Raw genomic sequence first — 23,932 nt, 5'->3', positions numbered from 1 at the left:
TTTGAATAGTTTGATGTCTTTCTGCAGTCTGATTTCTGAGGGCATGGTGTTCCATAATGTAGGCCCTGCTAATGATAGCGCTCTATCCCTTACTTGAGTTAGTCTTGCAGTTTTAACGGAGGGAATAGTTAGTAATGCCTTGTTTGTGGATCTCAGGTTCCTGTTGGGGACGTGTACTGTTTTTTCGATATGGTTACATTGGCCACCCACAAATCTTCAGGTACAGTGGATGATTTTAATGATATAAATTTTAACTAATAGATCTGAAATTTAATTTAATTTTTTAAAATTAATTATTAGATTATATCATTTGTTACAATGAAACAATCCAGGAAAAAAAAAAGAAATATTGGGGCGGATTTTCAGAGCCCTGCTCGCGTAAATCCGCCCAAAACCGGGCGGATTTACGCGAGCAGGGCCCTGCGCGCCGGGAAGCCTATTTTACATAGGCCTCCCGGCGCGCGCAGAGCCCCGGGACTCGCGTAAGTCCCGGGGTTCTCGGAGGGGGGCGTGTCGGGGGCGTGTCGGGGGGCGGGCCCGGTCGTCGCGGCGTTCCGGGGGCGTGTCGGCAGCGTTTTGGGGGCGGGTACGGGGCGTGGCTACGGCCCGGGGGCGTGGCCGCGCCCTCCGTACCCGCCCCCAGGTCGCGGCCCGGCGCGCAGCAGGCCCGCTGGCGCGCGGGGATTTACGTCTCCCTCCGGGAGGCGTAAATCCCCCGACAAAGGTAAGGGGGGGGTGTAGACAGGGCCGGGTGGGTGGGTTAGGTAGGGGAAGGGAGGGTAAGGTGAGGGGAGGGCAAAGGAAAGTTCCCTCCAAGGCCGCTCCGATTTCGGAGCGGCCTTGGAGGGAACGGGGGGAGGCAGCGCGGCTCGGCGCGCGCAGGCTATACAAAATCGATAGCCTTGCGCGCGCCGATCCAGGATTTTAGCCGATACGCGCGACTACGCGCGTATCTACTAAAATCCAGCGTACTTTTGTTTGCGCCTGGAGCGCAAACAAAAGTAGGCTGTTCGCGCTTGTCTGAAAATCTACCCCATTATATTATATAAACAAGGAATACATCCAATACATACTTCCATAAATTCCAGATTACTAGCCCACATCTAGAGGGAGGAAGAGACAAATAGGATCCTTAAGTGAGTCAACTAATTGCTATACTGCCACCATTTACCTTTCTAGCCATACTAAAGTTTACAAAAAAAAAAAAATCCTAGGTCTTGTCATTTAGAAAACGTTCTAGTTGCAAAAGATCTAAAAAAAACAACAAACAAACACATTTATTATTCTGATGAGGTATCAAACATTTGCATGGAAATTTGAGGAAAAAATTAGCACCAATATCCAGAGCTCTTTGTTTAAGGGAAAGAAATTGTTTCCTATGGGCTTGAGTAGCTCTGGGAACATCTGGAAAGATCTGAATTTTTTGCCCTCAGAAAATCAAGACATTACATTGGAAATATTTGTGAAAAAACAGATCTTTATCTTTCTTTAATGAGAAGGAAACCAACAAATTAGCTCTGGTAGGAATATTATCTAGTGAATCTTCTAGGAAGGTAGAAATACCTGGACTTACCAAGCTATCCATTTCTCTTTCCTGAGCAGGATTCACCTTATTTTTAGGAAGATAATACAATTTATATATAACAGGAACTTTATCTGCATCAAAAGCTAATATTTCACAAATATACCGGTACTTCTTAAATAATTCTCTAGGTGAGAACAATCTAGAAATAGGAAAATTTAAAAATCGTAGGTTACACAATCTCATTTCATTTTCAAACACATCAAACTGATTATGAAGAATAAGGTTATCCTTAATAAGGAATGTGCAAGCAACTTGCAAAGGAGTAAACTGAGAATTAATTGTAGAAATTAAACCCTCTACACGTTTAATCCTATTATCTTGATCTTCCATCTTAGCTCTCATTTCTGTTGAGAAGATATGAATCTGGGACATAGAACTAGATAAATTTGTATCCACCTTAGCAATCAATCTCCAGACATCCAGAAGAGTAACATTAACTGGTTCTTCAATTCCTTCAATCATTCTGCTCAAAGAAGGAATTATTGAAGGAAGAGGAACAGATGAGGGGTTAACACCCAAAGTCAACAGTGCTGAAGAACTAAACTTCAGCTGATTTCCCACCCCAGTGAGCTCTAGAGCCTGATAGGATTGAGAGGCTACCACTGGAATGTCAGATATATTCCTAAATACAGTCAAATCATCAGAAAAAACACTACAGCAGGTTGAAGGAGTGGCTGAGTTGGACCGGGACATAAAGGTATTCCAGAGTACAAATTTTCACCCAAACAGTCTCTACTGGATGACTCACCAACACGAGTAATGTGGTCATCCATAGGTCCATGCATTGTTGACATAGGAGGAACAGTCTCTATTGGATGACTCACCAACACGAGTAATGTGGTCATCCACAGGTCCATGCATTGTTGACGTAGGAGGAACAGTCTCTATTGGATGACTCACCAACACAAGTAATGTGGTCATCCATAGGTCCATGCATTGTTGACGTAGGAGGAACAGTCTCTATTGGATGACTCATCAACACAAGTAATGTGGTCATCCATAGGAGGAACAGGATAGCAGGTCCAGGCTTTAGATTTTCTTTTCCTCCCCATTTGGCACACAGCTTTGGCTGCTGTTCCAGGAGCACCTAGATGATGTCACTTGGGCCTGACTGGGGGGAGCCTCACCACCTCTTTCAGGGTGTCGACACCGGCAAAAGATGTCGATTCAGCCCACAGAGCTCTCCACCACACAGGATCTTTCCTCTCCTCCCCAGTTCATGTACCACAAGGCCCTGAATTTTAAGCTGTTCTGGGTGCTCCTAGATGATGTCACTTGGGCCTGACTGGGGGGAGTCTCACTACCTCTCTCAAGGTGTTGGCACTGGCAAAAGATGGCGATTCAGCTCACAGAGCTCTCCACCACACAGGATTCTTCCTCTCCTCCCCCTGAAATTTTATTTTTTAGTTCCTTCAGTACCCTAGGATGTATACCATTCAGTTGAGGTGATTTGATACTCTTTAGTTTGTCAATCTGGTTTACTACATATTCCAAGTTCACAGTGATTTAGTTCAGTTCATCTGACTCTACCCTTGAAAACCATCTCCGGAACTGGTATCTTCTGAACATCCTCATTAGTAAGTAAAGAAGCAAAGAATTAATTTAGTCTTTATACAAATGGAATTATCTTCCCTAAGAGCCCCTTTAACCCCTTGGTCATCTAACAGTCCAACCAACTCCTTCGCAGGTTTCTTGCTTCAGATATATTTTTTAAAGTTTTTATTATGAGTTTTTGCTTTTATGGCCAACTTCATTTCAAATTCTCTGCCTTATCAATTGTGAAGGCTCACCACTCTGGCCGCCCTGGGTGCCGCTCCGCGTCTCGGGTTCAGGCCTTCCGCGAGTCCCAGATATCCCTGGAACCCGCCAGCCGCCCGTAACTCCCTGGGTTTGGGTCCCAGCAGGCCCTGGCTTTGCTGGGCTTCAAGGTTCTCCTCACATGGAGTTGGGGGTAAAACAGCCCCCAATCCCAAAGATAACACAGAGAAAGATAGTTCCTTCAAAGCAGTTTATAAAGCAATAGATGGATGTATTACATTCGCTCTGCCATCTCCCCCCATCCAGCTCTGCCAGTCCTCGATAGCTCAAGGCCCAAACGAATGGCCCTGCCCCCGCCCAAGCCCTCAGGCTTCCTTACAACCTGTGCTCTAGCAGAGGTACCTTCCAGGTCTCAAAGCCCCTCTATTAGAACAGCAAACACCCCCTGCTCTTTAGAGCCCTTCGGCCCAACTTCCCCTAAAGCATAAGTTATACCTTTCCCCTTTCAGGCTACTCGGTTTCCCTGTGCGAGATGGAGGATTCGTCTCCCCCGGAACCTACCTCCATCTCCTCCCCCCACTGGCTCCTGGCCCTGGCTTTTTCTGGCCATTGCCACCATGTAGGCACGCCCCCCTTCCTCTAGCTCCCCAGGTTCACCTGTGACTGACTCATTAATCTCTAAGTCTGCCACCTGCTCGCCTCCAGGCTCTCCCCACAGGTCAGGTGGTGGTTCTAGGAACCTGGGATTTGTAGTTTCTCCTCTTCACCTGTGCCCCCTGCTGTCAGACTCTAGTATTACCAGCCACCTTATGGTATCTTATCCATTCCTGCCCCCCAGCAGCGCTGCACTACATCACACAATGTTTTACACTTAACTTGACAATGCTTATGCTTTTTCCTATTTTCTTCAGATGGATCCTTCTTTCAATTTTTGGAGGATTTTTTTATTTGCTAAAATAGCCTCTTTCACTTCACATTTTAACCATGCCAGTAATCAATTAGCCTTCCTTCCACCTTTCTTAATATATCTGGACTGCACTTCTAAAATTGTATTTTTAAACAATGTCCACGCCTGTTGAACACTTTTAACCTTTGCAGCTGCACCTTTCAGTTTTTTTCTATTTTCCTCATTTTATCAAAGTTTCCCTTTTGAAAATTTAGTGTTAGAGCTGTGGATTTACTTATTGTCTCCCTTCCAGTTATTAGTTAAAATTTGATCTTGTTATGATCAATATTGCCAAGTGGCCCCACCACAGTTACCTCTCTCACCAAATTCTACATTCCACTAAGAATTAAATCTAAAATGCTCCCTCAGATGTTGGTTCCTGAACCATTTGCTCCATGAAGCAATCATTTATTACATCCAGGAACTTTATGTCTCTAGCAAGCCCTGATGTTACATTTACCCAGTCAATATTGGGGTAATTGAAATCTCCCATTATTATTGCGCTGCCAAATTGGTTAGCTCCCCTGATTTCTCTTAGCATTTCATCATCTGTCTGACCATTTTGTCCAGGTGGATGGTAGTGTACTCCTATCACTATACTCTTACCCAACACACATGGGATTTCTACCCATATAGATTCTACTGAGCATTTAGTCTCTTGTATGATCTTTATCCTGTTGGACTCTATACCCTCCTGGACATAAAGTGCCACACCCCCACCAAGTTGATCCTCCCTACCATTGTGATATAATTTGTACCCTGATATAGCACTGTCCCATTGGTTATCCTCCTTCCACCAAGTCTCTGTGATGCCAATTATGTCAATCTCATCATTTGCTGCTATACACTCTAACTCTCCCATCTTACTTCTTAGACTTCTGTCATTGGCATACAGAGATTTCAAAGTGCATTTTTTTGTTTGTATTAATAGCCTGCTTTTCAGTTGTTAGGGATAATTTGGAATCCTTTAGCTCAGGTGATATTTTACATATAGGCATATGGACTATGTTTGCTTTTAATGGAACCTCTCTGTTGGGATGCCCTAACTCTCCTGTTTCATTGGTATCCTTCAAAGTTACATTCCTCCGAACCATGCACTGCTGAGTGACTGTCGGCTTTCCCCCTTGTTCTAGTTTAAAAGCTGCTCTATCTCCTTTTAAAAAGTTAGCACCAGCAGCTTGGTTCCACTCTGGTATGGTCTGATGTAGCACCCAGGTGAGTGAGATGTCACTCAAAGATCAAAGTCCTGGATTCAAAAATACAAATTTCATTAAAATGGGGAGGTATAGAAGACTAGATGAAATTGGGTGAAGTGGAACAATAGTGGGCCAAATTAAAAAGTTTTATAATTAAGGCAACAAATCTTTATGTAAGAAATGTAAATAAAAATATGAAAAAAAGAAAACTGATATGGTTCTCTGAAGAGGTGGATGAAAAAAATAAAGGCCAAAAGAACTCAAAAAAGTACAAGGAATTCAAAAAAAGAAAGACAGAAGAAAATCTGGTGAAACTGATAGAGACAAAGAATGAAATCAGAATGGCAAAAGCTTGAATGGAAGAAAGGATTGCCAAAGAGGTAAAGCGAGGTGAGAAAACATTTTTCAGAGAAAGGCCAGAGGTGGCATTGTAAGACTAAAAGGAGACAAGGGTCATTGCATGAAGAAAGATGAGGAAAAAACAGAAATACTAAACTAATACTTTAGCTTGGTGTTCACTAAAGAAGACCGTGGAGGACCGTCACTGGTAGAAAAGAGTACAGATTGGGGAAGGGTAGTTACAACATCATTTACAGAAGTGAGTTTTTGGGTGAAACTAGCATAAGTCAAAGTGGATGAGGCCATGGGGCCTTATGAGAACCATCCCGGGATACTACAGGAGCTCAGAGAATTACTGGCAGGTCCCATCAAAGATTTATTGAATAGATGTGTGGAAACAAGCAATGTGCCGTAAGATTGGAGAAGGGCAGTTGTCTCGCTTCACAAAAGTGGGAGCAGAGAAGAGGCTGAAAACTACAGGCGGGTGAGCCTTACCTTAGCAGTGGAAAAGTTAATTGAGATGCTGATAAAGGAAAGGGTAGCCATCTATCTATAATCCAATGGATTGTAGGGTCTGAGGCGACATGGTTTTTACCGGAGGAAGGTTATGTGATTAACTTTTTTGATTGGGCAACTAGAGAATTAGATCAAGGACAATCAGTCATGTGATTTATCTAGATTTCAGCAAAGCTTTTGACTCTGTCCTGCATAGGAGGCTCATGAATAAAATGAAAAGCCTGGGAATGACTTCCAAAGTGGTGAAATGAATTATAAATTGAATGACTGACAGATGACAGCAAGTGGTGGTAAATGGAACCTTCCTTCTCTGAGAAGAGTGATAAGTGGAGTGCCTCAAGGATTGGTTCTTGGGCCGGTTCTATTCAATATCTTTGTGAGCGACATAGTGGATGGGTTAGAAGGAAAAGATTTTTGTAGATGACTCTAAGATCTGCAACAGAGTGAACACACCAGAAAGAGTAGGGAGAATGAAAATTGATCTAAGAAACCTAGAGGAGTGATTGAAGTGAGAGAACAAAAGAGCTCTCTGTGATAGGGGGTGAAAAACTGATGCGTATGGACTGGGAAAGAGACCTTAAGGTGATAGTGTCTAATGATCTGAAAGCAGCAAAGCAATGTGACAAGGCAGTGGCTAAGGTCAGAGGGATGCTGGGATGCATACAGAGAGGAAAACGGAGATGATAATGCTACTGTACAAGTCCCTAGTGAGGCCTCACCTGGAATGTGCAGTTCCGGAGACCTCATCTCAAAAAGGATAGAGACTGGATGGAAATGGTCCAGAGAAAAGCAACCAAAATGGCAAGGGGTATCACAGTTTCCACATTAGGAAGTAACCCAACATAGACAAAGTCTTTCTTTTTCATTAGTCAAAATGTCATAAAATCTCTTCCATGTGATAGTACAGTATAAAAGGAAGTATGCATATTGGTGAATGACTAGTATGGATAGAATACAGTTGGAACTAAGTGTGAGTTTGGGGATTTTTTTGTTATAGTTTGAAAACTCTATTATGTAGCATATTATAAGTTGCTATTGAATTTATAAATGTCACTGTTCTTAATATGGCTGCTGCTTCCATTAGGTAAACTAGGCCGTTGCCTAGAGGGCCAAAATTTGGAGGGTGGCAAAATCCCAACAGCATGAGGCAGAGAGGAGGAAAGCCAATATAGCCAAAGAAGGGAGCGCTGAGTTGGAGTTCCAGCCAATGGGTGAGCTGGGGGTGGGGTTTGCCCTGATTCTTAAATAGTTGGGAAGGGTTTCTGCTCTTGATGTATGGTATGAGTATGAAGTCTTCACTGATCTTTTTATTTGTTTGTTATGTGCTTCTACAGAATAAAAACAATTGTGAATCAAAAAATGGTGTGGGGTCTGCACCAAAAGACTTCTGAGATGAGACTGAAGGACCTAGATATGTATACGCTGGAGGAGAAGAGGGGCAGGAGAGATATGATACAGAATTTTGTGAGCTCATATTGAAAGATTGTTTTATTTGCATAAAAACATTAAAAAGATGCTTTAGGACCTAAGTTGGTCTATGCACTGGGCAACAATGAAAGTCTCCTACTATTGGCATACAATTCAAGATGTAATTATATTATTGCATATTACAAAAAAACTAGAGCCAATTTTGCATTTTCACAGTCACATTCATGTTTGGCACATGGAAATTTATAAGAATTGACTAATTTCATTTCCGTAACATGACTTTTGTGAAAATTTGTTGCCCAGTGTTACACCACCACCTGCTTTCACACTTACGTAAGGCTTTATGCTTGGCTTAGTGTCCTGATTCAGACTCGTATAACATCAACATAGGGCACTGACGTATGTCACTAGCTCTGCTTTGTTTGGGTTACATTTTTTCACTGAGCCAAGTGAGACTGGACACATTTATTGTTTAGTTTGTCACAGAATTTTACATTGAGAAACTAAACACAAACATAGGCACAGGAGACTTGTGTGAATGACAAAAAAATGAAAGAAATACTCTCCTAAACTACTCATTCAACCTTAATTCATATGCTTGATGCTGAAAAATCATTTGTAAATTTTATGTCAAGGAAGAAAAGACATCAGAATGCAGCAAGACAGATTTTACAAAGTCTCATCCTGTACCCACTCTGGGGGATCCCCGGCAGGCCTGTGTCCTTGTCTCATCCTGTACCCACTCTGGGGGATCCCCAGCAGGCCTGTGTCCTTGTCTCATCCTGTACCCACTCTGGGGGATCCCCAGCAGGCCTGTGTCCTTGTCTCATCCTGTACTCACTCTGGGGGATCCCCAGCAAGCCTGTGTCCTGCTCTCATCCTGTACCCACTCTGGTGGATCCCCAGCAGGCCTGTGTCCTTGTCTCATCCTGTACCCACTCTGGGGGATCCCCAGCAAGCCTGTGTCCTGGTCTCATCCTGTACTCACTCTGGGGGATCCCCGGCAGGCCTGTGTCCTGGTCTCATCCTGTACCCACTCTGGTGGATCCCCAGCAGGCCTGTGTCCTTGTCTCATCCTGTACCCACTCTGGGGGATCCCCAGCAGGCCTGTGTCCTTGTCTCATCCTGTACCCACTCTGGGGGATCCCCAGCAGGCCTGTGTCCTGGTCTCATCCTGTACTCACTCTGGGGGATCCCCGGCAGGCCTGTGTCCTGCTCTCATCCTGTACCCACTCTGGTGGATCCCCAGCAGGCCTGTGTCCTGCTCTCATCCTGTACCCACTCTGGGGGATCCCGAGCAGGCCTGTGTCCTGCTCTCATCCTGTACCCACTCTGGGGGATCCCCGGCAGGCCTGTGTCCTGCTCTCATCCTGTACCCACTCTGGGGGATCCCCGGCAGGCCTGTGTCCTGCTCTCATCCTGTACCCACTCTGGGGGATCCCCGGCAGGCCTGTGTCCTGGTCTCATCCTGTACCCACTCTGGGGGATCCCCGGCAGGCCTGTGTCCTGGTCTCATCCTGTACTCACTCTGGGGGATCCCCGGCAGGCCTGTGTCCTGCTCTCATCCTGTACCCACTCTGGGGGATCCCGAGCAGGCCTGTGTCCTGCTCTCATCCTGTACCCTCTCTCTGGGGGATCCCCAGCAGGCCTGTGTCCTGCTCTCATCCTGTACCCACTCTGGGGGATCCCCAGCAGGCCTGTGTCCTGCTCTCATCCTGTACCCTCTTTCTGGGGGATCCCCGGTGGGCCTGTCTCCTGCTCTCATCCTGTACCCTCTCTCTGGGAGATCCCTGGTAATCTTGTGTCCTGCTCTCATCCTGTACCCACTCTGGGGGATCCCCAGCAGGCTCGTGTCCTGCTCTCATCCTGTACCCACTCTGGGGGATCCCCAGCAGGCCTGTGTCCTGCTCTCATCCTGTACCCTCTCTCTGGGGGATCCCCGGCAGGCTCGTGTCCTGCTCTCATCCTGTACCCTCTCTCTGGGGGATCCCCAGCAGGCCTGTGTCCTGCTCTCATCCTGTACCTACTCTGGAGGATCCCCGGCAGGCCTGTGTCCTGCTCTCATCCTGTACCCTCTCTCTGGGGGATCCCCGGCAGGCCTATGTCCTGGTCTCATCCTGTACCCACTCTGGGGGATCCCCGGCAGGCCTGTGTCCTGGTCTCATCCTGTACCCTCTCTCTGGGGGATCCTCAGCAGGCCTGTGTCCTGCTCTCATCCTGTACCCACTCTGGGGGATCCCCAGCAGGCCTTTGTCCTGCTCTCATCCTGTACGCTCTCTCTGGGGGATCCCCAGCGGGCCTGTCTCCTGCTCTCATCCTGTACCCTCTCTCTGGGAGATCCCTGGTAATCTTGTGTCCTGCTCTCATCCTGTACCCACTCTGGGGGATCCCCGGCAGGCCTGTGTCCTGGTCTCATCCTGTACCCACTCTGGGGGATCCCCGGCAGGCCTGTGTCCTGGTCTCATCCTGTACCCACTCTGGAGGATCCCCGGCAGGCCTGTGTCCTGGTCTCATCCTGTACCCACTCTGGGGGATCCCCGGCAGGCCTGTGTCCTGGTCTCATCCTGTACCCACTCTGGGGGATCCCCGGCAGGCCTGTGTCCTGCTCTCATCCTGTGCCCACTCTGGGGGATCCCCAGCAGGCCTGTGTCCTGCTCTCATCCTGTACCCTCTCTCTGGGGGATCCCCGGCGGGCCTGTGTCCTGCTCTCATCCTGTACCCTCTCTCTGGGAGATCCCTGGTAATCTTGTGTCCTGCTCTCATCCTGTACCCACTCTGGGGGATCCCCGGCAGGCTCGTGTCCTGCTCTCATCCTGTACCCACTCTGGGGGATCCCCAGCAGGCCTGTGTCCTGCTCTCATCCTGTACCCTCTCTCTGGGGGATCCCCGGCAGGCTCGTGTCCTGCTTTCATCCTGTACCCACTCTGGGGGATCCCAGCAAGCCTGTGTCCTGCTCTCATCCTGTACCCTCTCTCTGGGGGATCCCCGGCAGGCTCGTGTCCTGCTCTCATCCTGTACCCACTTTGGGGGATCCCCGGAAGGCCTGTGTCCTGCTCTCACCCAGCACCCACTCTGGGAGATCCCTGGTAATCTTGTGTCCTGGCCTCTTCCAAGCCTCCATTCTGTGGAATCGCCTTCAGACTTTGTCCCAGCCTCACCCACTATCATAACGTTTTATGATTTGTCTGGTTTTTTATGGGGTTTTTTACCTTCACTGGAGTGCAGTTCGGAGTGGGAGACTACCACAGGTAACAAACAAACCTTCACGATTTCTTCTGCAACTTCGGCTTCTGTTACAAGGAAAATCTATATTAAGAGAATAATTTCCAAAAGTGTGCATAATTCGGCACATTTGCACATAAGCAGGTGAGCCTAAAGTTACGTCTATATTTCATCAATGGTGCGGCGGAAGCTGTGTATGTGCGTATGTCTCAGAACTCATACGCTTTTTTCTGCATAGATCAGCTATGTGATAGACTCGTTTTATAAAAGTATGCACATATATTTTATTGTTATATAATTGTAAAGTTCATTTAATAACACTCGGTTTATGCACAGAGGCAGATATTCATTAGGGATGTACAGTACACTCGTTGCTCCATTTGTTTTGGCAGTACATGCATAATTCAAGAATGGATAGTAGGAGCGCCAAAACTGATGGTGTGCGCATATGAATGCACCAACGACATATGTGCACACCATCCGTTTTGGCAGGCTTACTATCCATTCGTGAGATTCGCACTTACTGTCAAAATGAATGAAACGAATAAAGCAACGAATGTACATCCTTAGAATCTATATGTGCATATTTCGCTTATGAAAATATTTGTGCATATATTTCCAAGAACCAGTTCAGCCACACCTTGCACCAGTTCACTCACACCTACACCCTTCATCACTTGCTCCAGACCTCTGCCTCCCCCCCCCCACCTAAAAACATCACACACAAGAGAAGTTACATTTAATATCTGTGACTCGATCAGCAGTTGTGAAAGAATGCATGTGTGGTGGTATGTGGGAGGGCTCTGTCTATAAAATATGCAAATGTGCACACACTTCCAAACCCTGCCCCAGAGTGCCCACCTTGTAGGCACACGCTTTACCTTATGGCAGTGACAGTATGTATGTATCAGGCACAGAGGCATGTATGCACTGACCTTACACACACACTCGCATACACATTACATAGGTACAGGACTTTTATTCAGAATAAAAATTTTCCCACCGAGGCATGGCGGGCAGGGTCTACTGAGACCACTGGTACACCAGGCATGTGGAGACCACTGTGAAAAATAAAAATAAAAGCAAAATCTGCTAGTATGAGGCAGAACTAGGATTCCCCTGAATTCTATCAGGCTAATGCTATTTCGTGCTCTGAGCCTAGTGCTCTTGAACATGCGTTTTGGACATGCTAGGCTAAAACCTGATACAATAAGGGGATTACCGCATACAAATCGTGCGTCTAAACCACTGTGTAGATGAGGCTATTATTAGCTTTTAACCCCAAAGCAAAAAATCACCGTGCACCCAATGCGCACATTTTAACAGGGAAAACTTAACGCCAGCCGCAGGCCATCTAAATACCCCCCACAAAGCCTCAAAAAATAGAGCGTTCATTTTCCTAACCAGCTCACAGCCACTTCTCCTGGGCACTTGATGCCATGGATGTGCTAGGGATGCACAATCTATCCCTAGTGTCTCCTTTGTAGTGTGATCTCTGATTTAAATAATGCATTGTATGCCCAGGAGAGCTGGCTGGTCGCGTAATCATGAGCCGATATTGCATCGGCCTGCACCACTGTTAAAATCCTGAAAGGTGAAGAGTTACAGAAGTGAGAAAGGAAGACGTTTGCTACTGCTGCTGCCATCTCACAGCAGGATAAGAGAAGAGAGAAGAGCCATCAGGCCTGGAGAGGAGGCAGGGATGTCAAGCACTCTGTCCCCTGCCATTCCCCTCACCAGGCTACCGTGCCATGGGGGGAGCAGGGAGGGAAAGAAATCAAAGGAGCAAGTTGTGGGTGAGGAAGGGGAGAGAGAGCAAAGGGAGCAGAGGATTGGAGGGTAATGAATAAAGGTTGGGAGAAGAAACTTGTAGACTGAAGGAGGGACATGGCTTCAGGGAAGAAAAGCCAAGGCCTACGCAGAGGAGAGAAGAAAAGAAGCACAAACAGATCACAGACAGAAAGGAGATGCACCAAATGGAGGGTAGACGAAGGGGAAAGGAAGAAAACCCCAGGGCAGAGTAACTTTGGTGCTGTGCAGCATTTTATGAGTCAGAGTAGCAAATATCACCCTATCCATACAGACACCGATCCCCTTCCACGTAAATATCACCCTATCCATGCAGACACCGGTCCCCTTCCACGTAATTATCACCCTATCCATGCAGACACCCGTCTCCTTCCACGTAAATATCACCCTAACCATACAGACACCAGTCCCCTTCCACGTAAATATTACCCTATCCATAAAGACACCTGTCCCCTTCCACGTAAATATTACCCTATCCATACAGACACCTGTCCCCTTCCACGTAAATATCACCCTATCCAAGCAGACACCCGCCTCCTTCCACGTAAATATCACCCTAACCATGCAGACACCGGTCCCCTTCCACATAAATATCACCCTAACCATGCAGACACCGGTCCCCTTCCCCGTAAATATCACCCTATCCATGCAGACACCCGTCTCCTTCCACGTAAATATCACCCTATCCATCGTAAATATCACCCTATCCATGCAGAAACAGGTCCCCTTCCACGTAAATATCACCCTATCCATGCAGACACCTGTCCCCTTCCACGTAAATATCACCCTATCCATGCAGACACCGGTCCCCTTCCCCGTAAATATCACCCTATCCATGCAGACACCGGTCCCTTTCCACGTAAATATCACCCTATCCATACAGACACCTCTCCCCTTCCACGTAAATATCACCCTATCCAAACAGACACCGGTCCCCTTCCACGTAAATTTCACCCTGTCCATACAGACACCGGTCCCTTTCCATGTAAATATCACCCTATCCAAACAGACACCGGTCCCCTTCCACGTAAATATCACCCTATCCATCGTAAATATCACCCTATGCATGCAGACACCGGTCCCCTTCCACGTAAATATCACCCTATCCATGCAGACACCGGTTCCCTTCCACGTAAATATCACCCTATCCATACAGACACCGGTCCCTTTCAACGTAAATTTCACACTATCCAAGCAGACACCGGTCCCCTTCCACGTAAATATCACCCTATCCATGCAGACACCGGTCCCCTTCCATGTAAATATCACCCTATCCATACAGACACAGGTCCCCTTCCACGTACATATCACCCTATCAAAACAGACACCGGTCCCCTTCCACGTAAATATCACCCTATCCATACAGACACCGGTCCCGTTCCACATAAATATCACCCTATCCATGCAGACACTGGTCCACTTCCACGTAAATATCACCCTATCCATGCAGAAACCGGTCCCCTTCCACGTAAATATCACCCTATCCATGCAGACACCGGTCCCCTTCCATGTAAATATCACCCTATCCATGCAGACACCGGTCCACTTCCACGTAAATATCACCCTATCCATGCAGACACCGGTCCCCTTCCACGTAAATATCACCCTAACCATGCAGACACCGGTACCCTTCCACGTAAATATCACCCTATCCATGCAGACACCGGTCCCCTTCCACGTAAATATCACCCTAGCCATGCAGACACCCGTCTCCTTCCACGTAAATATCACCCTAACCATGCAGACACCGGTCTCCTTCCACGTAAATATCACCCTATCCATGCAGACACCGGTCCCCTTCCACGTAAATATCACCCTATCCATGCAGACACCCGTCTCCTTCCACGTAAATATCACCCTAACCATGCAGACACCGGTCCCCTTCCACGTAAATATCACCCTATCCATGCAGACACCGGTCCCCTTCCACGTAAATATCTCCCTATCCATGCAGACACCGGTCCCCTTCCACGTAAATATCACCCTATCCATGCAGACACCGGTCCCCTTCCACGTAAATATCACCCTATCCATGCAGACACCTGTCCCCTTCCACGTAAATATCACCCTATCCATACAGACACCGGTCCCCTTCCACGTAAATATCACCCTATCCATACAGACACCGGTCCCCTTCCACGTAAATATCACCCTATCCATACAGACACCGGTCCCCTTCCACGTAAATATCACCCTATCCATACAGACACCGGTTCCCTTCCACGTAAATATCACCCTATCCATACAGACACCGGTCCCCTTCCACGTAAATATCACCCTATCCATACAGACACCGGTCCCCTTCCACGTAAATTTCACCCTATCCATACAGACGCCGGTCCCCTTCCATGTAAGGTGCACTAGTGCCAGGGCTGGAGCAACACACTGAGCAAGCCCTGCATTTGCACAGGGTGGCAGCTCCAAGGAGGCGGCCTGGGTCCACCAGTGGCCAAGATGGACTGGAGGCTGCACGGCTGCCAGGGGGACTCCACCCCGTGGGCAGCTGAAATGAAAAAAAAGCTGTAGGATGCATAGCAGGCTTACCAAACCCGTGCCTGATCCGATAGGGGGAGAAAGAAAAGCATATCCTCTGCACGAGCCGGCAACAGGAGCAGCGGCACCGTTTGGGTGACATCATCTCCTGCTGCTGCAGGGTCAGTCTCACAAGAGGAGCAGCGAGATTTCACAGCTCTGCAGTGGTGGGGGCAGGGGTGGTGTCACTTGGGTGCTGCACCTGCTCCTGCTGCCAACTCGTGTGGGATGAGGAAGAAGCCTGAAACTAGTAGACTGTGTTGGGGAGTCACTGCACTTGGAGTTGGAAGAGGAAGAGTCTGGGAGTGACTGGCTGGGGGAGGAGTGTGGGGAGGAGGGAGGAGGAAAGTGATAAAAGCATAAGAAGGGGAGGAAAGAGCAAGGGAAGGAGGGAGAGGTGGAAAAGGGGGAGGAAGCCGAGGTAATGAGGAAATAAGGTGAGAAAGGGGAATAATCAGATAGTAAGGGGTGACAGGGAGGGGAGTCTCTGGAGGGATGGGGTGGGAGAGGAGCTGAGGTAGTGTGAGAAGGGGAGGAGGGGGGAGCATCTAGAGGGAGAGAGTGGGTGAAGAAAGGAGGAGGGGTGGTGGGGGAGAGGGGAGGAGGGGGAAGAGAGGTGGGCGAAGGAGCCGAGGTAGGGAGGCTGCGGTCTGCCTGGTGGACCCTGTCCATCTGCTGATGGCCTAAGTGGAGAAGGGGCTTTGTGCTCCCGAAGCAATAGAGGCCAAATTGAAGAGATGGGCCCAGAGCTCCCAGGGGAGCAACTGGAAGAAAAAGGTGAAGCCTGTGTGTGTGAAACAGCATGTGTGTGTGAGTGCACGCGCGAGTGGGAGAGAGGGAGTGTGTGCATCTGAGACAGGAAGCATGAATATGTGTGGGAGAGGGAGAGTGTGTGTACATATGTGAGACAGAGAAGGCAGAGAGTTTGTGGGCCCTCCCTCCACCATTAATCCTCAGCTATGGAGAGTGGGATTCTTTTTTATCCTTTTTGGTTTTGATTGTTGGGTGTTTGATGTGTCTGCTGTTTTGAGGTATTTTGCTGGTGTTTGGGATATTAAAAAACACACTTTGAATGAGTTTTTAAATATTGGATGTTTATTCTTCAGCTGTCTTAAAATATTTCTTTTCCTTATTGGTATGGTTTTACTATTATGATTGATGTTTTATATTTCTTGATTTTGTTGTTTGATGTTTTGTGGGGAATGATGTTGTTTCTGTTTTCGCATTGTTGCGCTGTGGGCAGGGTCTGGCTTGTTGCAATGTCCAGTTTGGGTTTTGTTTGCACATTTCTATTTCTAATTTGTGGTCTCTTTGTTCTGTATTTGGTGGGGGTCTGTCAGTGTTTTGTATGTGTGGCAGAGATGAAGTGTTCTGCTGGTGTAAGCTTCTGTGTGGGGTTGTGTGTCAGCCTGGCTTGTCCTATTTTCTTGGTGGGAGGTGTATTGGTATTTTGGGAGCTGGTGCTGTATTTGCAGTTTACTTTTCATGGGCAGGATTCTTGTTGTTTGAGCTCTGGCAGTTGCTGCTGTTTTGGCAAGGGAGGTTTGCTGTGTTGTAGTTGTTTGCTCATGGTTTTTGGGGAGTCGGGCCCACATTCAACATGTATTGCAGTGGGTCTGGTGGCATGTGGGTGTTTTTGCAAGGTTTTCTGGTTGGTACCACAGCAGTGCATGTGGATGCAGTGTACAGGTTGTTGTGGGGATATTTTTGCCTTAGAAGACTGTACTCTGAATGTTATTTAAATGCAAAATCTGCTTTTATAGATGCATTATTTGTAATTGTGTGTTTGTAGAGGGCCGGAGTGGGGGAGGGCTAGTGCTCTTGCATTAGCCATGGGTTCTGGAGGTGAGGGGTGGACTGGTGTAGGTAGGAATGTCAGATTTTAGTGTTTGGATTGCTGGAGGGGCAGCAGTAAAAAAGCAAGCGCTGGCCCTGACTGGTGCCAATGCAGTCACTTTTGGCTATCTCATATACCTGAAGATGCTGCGTGAATTTCCTTCCTCGGAGTGAGCAGCAAGCCCCACAATCCACTGGATCGGTCACTGTGCCTCACCGGAAAACAGCCCCCTCCTCTCTGCTTCCAGCACTGGAGGACCAGAATGAATACTCAGCACACAGAGCTGCTGACACATCCTCTCAGAACGAGGTTAGGCTAGCCAAGCCTAACTGTGAACCTTCATGGAGCATGATGAATACCATTTTTAAAAAACAGCAAATAACCACAAGTTATTTATTCTATCAGGAGCCTTCCCATAGAAGACACGGCTCACCTTTCCTTAACTGCTCAACAGCTTTTAAAGTCTCAGAGGAAAAGCTGGACATTAGAGATGTCTGCCTTGGTGAATCTGAAAAGAAATTTTATTGAAAATGACAACGGGTCCCCAGTTACTTCCGTTCATACCTGCCTACCTCCCGACCTTAGCATTGGCTCAATGTAATAAGGTGCACCCAGCAGAGCACTCAGTTTTACCTGCAACTGTGTGCATACTTTTTGTGTGCAAATATTATTCCTGATGAAGCAAGGAATTTTGTATACAAAACAACTGTGCAAAACTGTTCAGAGAGATAGATGTGTTAGTCTAGTGTGTGGCACCTTATATACTTACCAATTTATTGCGGTATCAGATGCATCTGTCCTCAAAAGCTCATACCTCAATAAATTGGTTAGTCTACATGGTGTCACCCTCCTCTTGTCATTTGTGTAAAACTCTGCATCCAGCTTAGTGCTCTCACATGAAAATCCCAATCAAAGGAAGATATTAATTATTCCCCCTGCGCCATGCACTGGCGTTTTTCATGTTTTCATAGCACTGGAAATGTTACTGCTGGTGTGAGGTGGAGTAACGTTTCCAGTACTAGTGACTATTTATGACCTATAATAAGGATATAAGAGCAGAAAACATGTTTTGCAACACATAAAGACATGTTTTTTGCCTATAAATATGCTTCAATACATCAGGAAGATCCATATTCAGACCCAGCCTGGATACCGAAGTTAGGCAAGATAACTTATCCAGCTAACTATGGAGGCATTATGAGTAGTGGTAGCCGACATATTTGAATACAGCCGGCTATCTTAAAGTTAGCTGGATAACTATAGATAAACTTATCCAGCTCACTATAGAAACATAGAAACATAGAAATGACGGCAGAAGAAGACCAAATGGCCCATCCAGTCTGCCCAGCAGCTCACACATTTTTTCTCTCATACTTATCTGTTTCTCTTAGCTCTTGGTTCTATTTCCCTTCCACCCCCACCTTTAATGTAGAGAGCAGTGATGGAGCTGCATCCAAGTGAAATATCTAGCTTGATTTGTTAGGGGTAGTAGCCGCCGCAATAAGCAAGCTACACCCATGCTTATTTGTTTTACCCAGACTATGTTATACAGCCCTTCTTGGTTGTTTTTCTTCTCCCCTGCCGTTGAAGCAGGGAGCTATGCTGGATATGCGTGAAGTATCAGTCTTCTCCCATGCTGTTGAAGCAGAGAGCCATGCTGGATGTGCATCGAAAGTGAAGTATCAGGCACATTTGGTTTGGGGTAGTAACCGCCGTAACAAGCCAGCTACTCCCCGCTTTGTGAGTGCGAACCCTCTTTTCTTCTCCCCTGCCGTTGAAGCAGAGAGCTCTGCTGGATGTGTGAAGTATCAGTTTTTCTTCTCCCCTGCCGTTGAATCAGAGAACTAGGCTGTATATGCATTGAAAGTGAAGTATCAGGCTTTTTTGATTTGGGGTAGTAACCGCCGTAACAAGCCAGCTACTCCCCTCTTTGTAAGTGCAAATCCTTTTTTCCCACATTCCTCTTGTTGTTGAAGCTTAGAAGCGATGTTGGAGTCACAGTAAGCATGTTAATGTTTATTTAGTAAGGGTATTGACTCCAGGCAGTAGCCATCATTCTGGCGAGTCACCCACTCTTCCTTCATTGGCAGCATCTTGACTTTATGGATCCACAGTGTTTATCCCACGCCCCGTTGAAGTCTATATTGAGTAGTGTAGCCGCACTATTGAATATAGCTAGCTATCTTAAGTTAGCTGGATAACTATAGATAAACTATATCCAGCTCACTATGGGAGGAATCATTGAGTAGTGTAGCCGCACTATTGAATATAGCTAGCTATCTTAAGTTAGCTGGATAACTATAGATAACTTATCCATCTCACTATGGAGGAATATTGAGTAGTGTAGCCCGCACTATTGAATATAGCTAGCTATACTTAAAGTTAGCTGGATAACTATAGATAAACTTATCCAGCTCACTATGGAGGAATATTGAGTAGTGTAGCCGCACTATTGAATACAGCCGGCTATTTTAAAGTTAGCTGGATAACTATAGATAAACTTGTCCAGCTCACTATGGAGGAATATTGAGTAGTGTAGCCGCACTATTGATACAGCGGCTTTAAAGTTAGCTGGATAACTATAGATAAACTTATCCAGCTCACTATGGAGGAATATTGAGTAGTGTAGCCGCACTATTGAATATAGCTAGCTATCTTAAAGTTAGCTGGATAACTATAGATAAACTTATCCAGCTCACTATGGAGAAGGAATTGAGTAGGTAGCTGCACTATTGAATATAGCTAGCTATCTTAAAGTTAGCTGGATAACTATAGATAAACTTATCCAGCTCACTATGGAGGATATTGAGTAGTGTAGCCGCACTAGTGAATATAGCTAGCTATCTTAAAGTTAGTTGGATAACTATAACCAGATAACCTTAGGACAGCTCTTTGGCCTGATGAGACTTAGCTGGCTAAGTCTTCCGGTTAATACTGATATTGTAATTAGCTGGCTAACTCAACTCCTCCACGTTAGGCCCCCGGAACGCCCCTAACTTATCCAGCTTAAATTCTAGCCACCTTATTAGCTGGCTATGTGTACACATATTAACTAGCCGGTTAACTTCTGACTTAGCTGGCTGCTTTTGAAACGGACTTCTAGATTTCTATGCACAAAAAATGTTTCGGTGCTGAAAGCATTTTTGTGCACATAAATAATTTTTATGAACATTAAACAACCACAAATCATGTAATTTTGAGCACAAAGCAGGATTTTTGTACACATAAATCATGCCTCAGAGACTCTGCCGCATTAAAATATGCAGTGATGTTGTGCTAAAGGCACATTTTAACTCAGGTTTGTGTGCAAATAACATGTCAGCGGTTTTCCTTAGAGACATTCCACCCTGATCATCCTCATGTGACCTGTCCTCTAGCACCTTCAAACAACGTGTCAGTGGTTTCCTTAGAGACACCCCATCCTGATCATCCTCATGTGACCTGTCCTCTAGCACCTTCAAACAACGTGTCAATGGTTTTCCTTAGAGACACCCCATCCTGATCATCCTCATGTGACCTGTCCTCTAGCACCTTCAAACAATGTCAATGGTTTCTTAGAGACACCCCATCCTGATCATCTTCATAGAAACATAGAAATGACGACAGAAGAAGACCAGATGGCCCATCCAGTGCCCAGCAAGCTTCGCACTTTTGTTTTGGTTTTTTTTCTCATACTTATCTGTTTTCTCTTGGCTCTTAGTAACCTTTTGGTTCTATTTCCCTTCCACCCCCACCATTAATGTAGAGAGCAATGTTGGAACTGCATTTAAGTGAAATATCTAGTTAATTAGTTATGGGTAGCAACTGCCGCATAAGCAAGCTACACCATGCTTATTTGTTTTACCCAGACTATGTTTTCAGCCCTTATTGGTTGTTTTCTTCTCCCCTGCCGTTGAAGCAGAGAGCTATGCTGGATATGCGTGAAGTATCAGTTTTTCTTCTCCCCTGCCGTTGAAGCAGAGAGCTATGCTGGATATGCGTGAAGTATCAGTTTTCTTCTCCCCTGCCGTGAAGCAGAGAGCTATGCTGTGCTATGTGTGAAGTATCAGTTTATCTTCTCCCCTGCCGTTGAAGCAAAGAGCTGTGCTGGATATGGTGAAGATCAGTTTTTCTTCTCCCCTGCCGTTGAAGCAGAGAGCTGTGCTGGTTATGCGTGAAGTATCAGTTTTTTCTCTCCTGCCGTTGAAGCAGAGAGCTATGCTGGATATGCGTGAAGTATCAGTTTTTCTTCTCCCTGCCGTTGAAGCAGAGAGCTCTGATGGATATGCGTGAAGTATCAGTTTTTCTTCTCCCCTGCCGTTGAAGCAGAGAGCTATGCTGGATATGCGTGAAGTATCAGTTTTTCTTCTCCCCTGCCGTTGAAGCAGAGAGCTATGCTGGATATGCATTGAAAGTGAAGTATCAGGCTTATTTGGTTGGGGTAGTAACCGCCGTAACAAGCCAGCTACTCCCCGCTTTGTGAGTGCAAATCCTTTTTTTCCACATTTCCTCTTGCTGTTGAAGCTTAGAGCGATGTTGGAGTCACAGTAACCATATGTATGTTTATTGAATAAGGGTATTATCTCCAGGCAGTTGTTGCGGTCCCGACCGCTTCCCTTCTGTTAGGACCCAAGCCTGCCTACCTCCGCTTCAGGGATCCCCGCATTTCCGCCCGCCTCCGGACCCCGGGGGCTTCTCTCACTCCATGTGGCGGCCGCCATTACGTGCCTGCTTCCCTTCAGTCTCGTGCGTGCGCGAGGACGTCCGTCTTGAGCGCCCAGCTCCCGGAAGCCTGGCCCCGCCCACGCTGCTGACGTCACGCCCAAGTCCCAATATAACCGGCGCTCAAACTCTCTCTCATCGCCTTGCAACGAGGTTCACAACTCCTTAGTTGTTCTTAGTTGCGTTCCTGGTGATCTCCACGTTGCCTGCTTCTGACTCCGGTTTGCTTCTGACCCCGCTTCAGCCTGCTGCCTGCCTCTGACTCTGGTTTGCTTCTGCCTTCCGCTTCTGCCTGCTGCCTGCCTCGACTCCGGTTTACCTCTGACTCCGCTTCAGCCTGCTGCCTGCCTCCGACTCCAGTTTGCTTCTGACTTCCCGCCTCAGCCTGCAGCCTGCCTCCGACTCCGGTTTGCTCCTGCCTCCGCTTCAGCCTACAGCCAGCCTCCAACTCCGGTTTGCTTCTGACTCCGCTTCAGCCTGCAGCCAGCCTCTGACTCTGTCCTGCTTCCGACTCCGCTTCAGCCTTCAGCCTGCTTCAGACTCCAGTTTGCTACAGACTCCGCAGCCAGCCCGCTGCCCTGCCTTCAGCCGGCCCTCGGCCTGTGCAGCCGGTCCCCTGCCTTCCGGGTACCTTGGACTTCCTATCCTTTCTGCTTGCTCTGGTCCCAGTCTACGCCTATCTCAGCCTCTGGACTTTCTGTCTCAGTTCCAAGTCCCGAGGACCCGGGACCCTACGGGCTCCTCCCAGGGGATCCCTGGTTCCTGGGTGAACTCCTCCAGCTTGTGGCTCCGCCTCCCGGCCTACCCTGCCTCCCTAGGTAGGCCGGCCCAAGGGTCCACTATCTCTCCAGCAGTGTCCAACTGCAACAGTTTGCAAGGCCATGGACTCGGCGGAGGCCCCAAGCCTGCAGGCCTTCCCGGGGATGGCACAACGCCTCCAGCAGCAACAAACACTCTATCGACAAACCGCTTGCTGCTACCGAGGAACAGCTGGTCTCCCGCCTGGAGGCTTCTCCTCCGGAACGCCTCCAGCCCTCCTCCGGCTCCAGCACCCAGTTCGGCTTCAGTGATCAGCTACCCATGCCGACCCGTATGCCGGGGATATGAAGACGTGCCGTGGCTTTTTGAATCAGTGCTACGTGCGTTTTTGCCCTTCTGCCTGCACAGTTTCCCTCAGATGCAGTTAAAGTAGCGTATATATTCTCGCTACTGGATGGTAAGGCTCTTGACTGGGCCTCACCCATGTGGGAGCGTCAGGACCCTTGTTACAGAATCTGCAGGAATTTGTCCTCAACTTTTGCCTCGCTTTTGATGATCCTGCACGCCAGACCACCGCGGCCTCGGAGCTCTTGCACCTCAGGCAAGGGACACGCTCGGTGGCCGATTACACCATAGACTTTCGCACGCTGGCCATGGAAGTTGGCTGGCGGGATGATTGCCTTAGGGGAATCTTCCTGGAGGGGCTTGCCAGCCACATCAAAGATGAGTTAGCAGGCCGGGACCTCCCGGAGGACTTAAATGACTTAATTGACATCGCCGGCAGGGTGGATCGCCATCTTCAGCAGCGGGATAAGGAGACCCGCTCCTACCGTAAACATCACCGCAGTCGTCCTCTGCCACCAGAACCCCGGCACCTAAGGCTCTTCCGGCCTCTGCCAACAGTTGAGAACCCATTGCAATTGGGTAGATCTCCACTAACTCCCGAAGAAAGGAGGAGGCGCCGCTCACAGGGCCTCTGTCTCTACTGCGGAGGCAAGGGGCACTTCCTCGCCAATTGCCCGGAACGTCCGGGAAACGACCGTGCCTAGGTTATACCAAGGAGCTACACCTAGGCTCTACAGGATCAGCTCCTCTATGTACATTGCCAGTGACTCTTAAATACCCCGGTGGGGAACTCCAGATCGGGCTTTCATCGACTCTGGTGCTGAGGGGAATTCATTGTGGCCGATCTGGTGAATCAGCTGTCTCTCCCCAAGCAATGGAAGGTTCCTTCGCTATGGATTTCCTCTATCCGGGGCACGCTGCTCCCTGGTACCATCACCTGCTCCACAGCCCCTTTGACT

At 47.6% G+C, this 23,932-nt stretch overlaps 1 protein-coding gene across 1 annotated transcript in view; it reads right to left on the bottom strand.

Moving 5' to 3' along the window:
* LOC115093343 (adenylate cyclase type 10-like) overlaps window positions 1-23,932 on the bottom strand; it is a gene marked incomplete in the record, with an annotated part of 787,628 nt that overhangs the window by 289,411 nt on the left and 474,285 nt on the right. The window contains 2 exon segments of the mRNA XM_029604970.1: window positions 10,978-11,058; window positions 17,602-17,676. Of these exon segments, the coding sequence (XP_029460830.1) occupies window positions 10,978-11,058; window positions 17,602-17,676 (156 nt within the window).

The sequence above is a fragment of the Rhinatrema bivittatum genome, chromosome 6 (genome assembly GCF_901001135.1).
Source record: "Rhinatrema bivittatum chromosome 6, aRhiBiv1.1, whole genome shotgun sequence".
In the NCBI taxonomy this organism is placed as follows: Eukaryota; Metazoa; Chordata; class Amphibia; order Gymnophiona; family Rhinatrematidae; genus Rhinatrema; species Rhinatrema bivittatum.
Note: the sequence above shows the minus strand (reverse complement) of the source record. Positions and strands in the feature narration are given on the sequence as shown.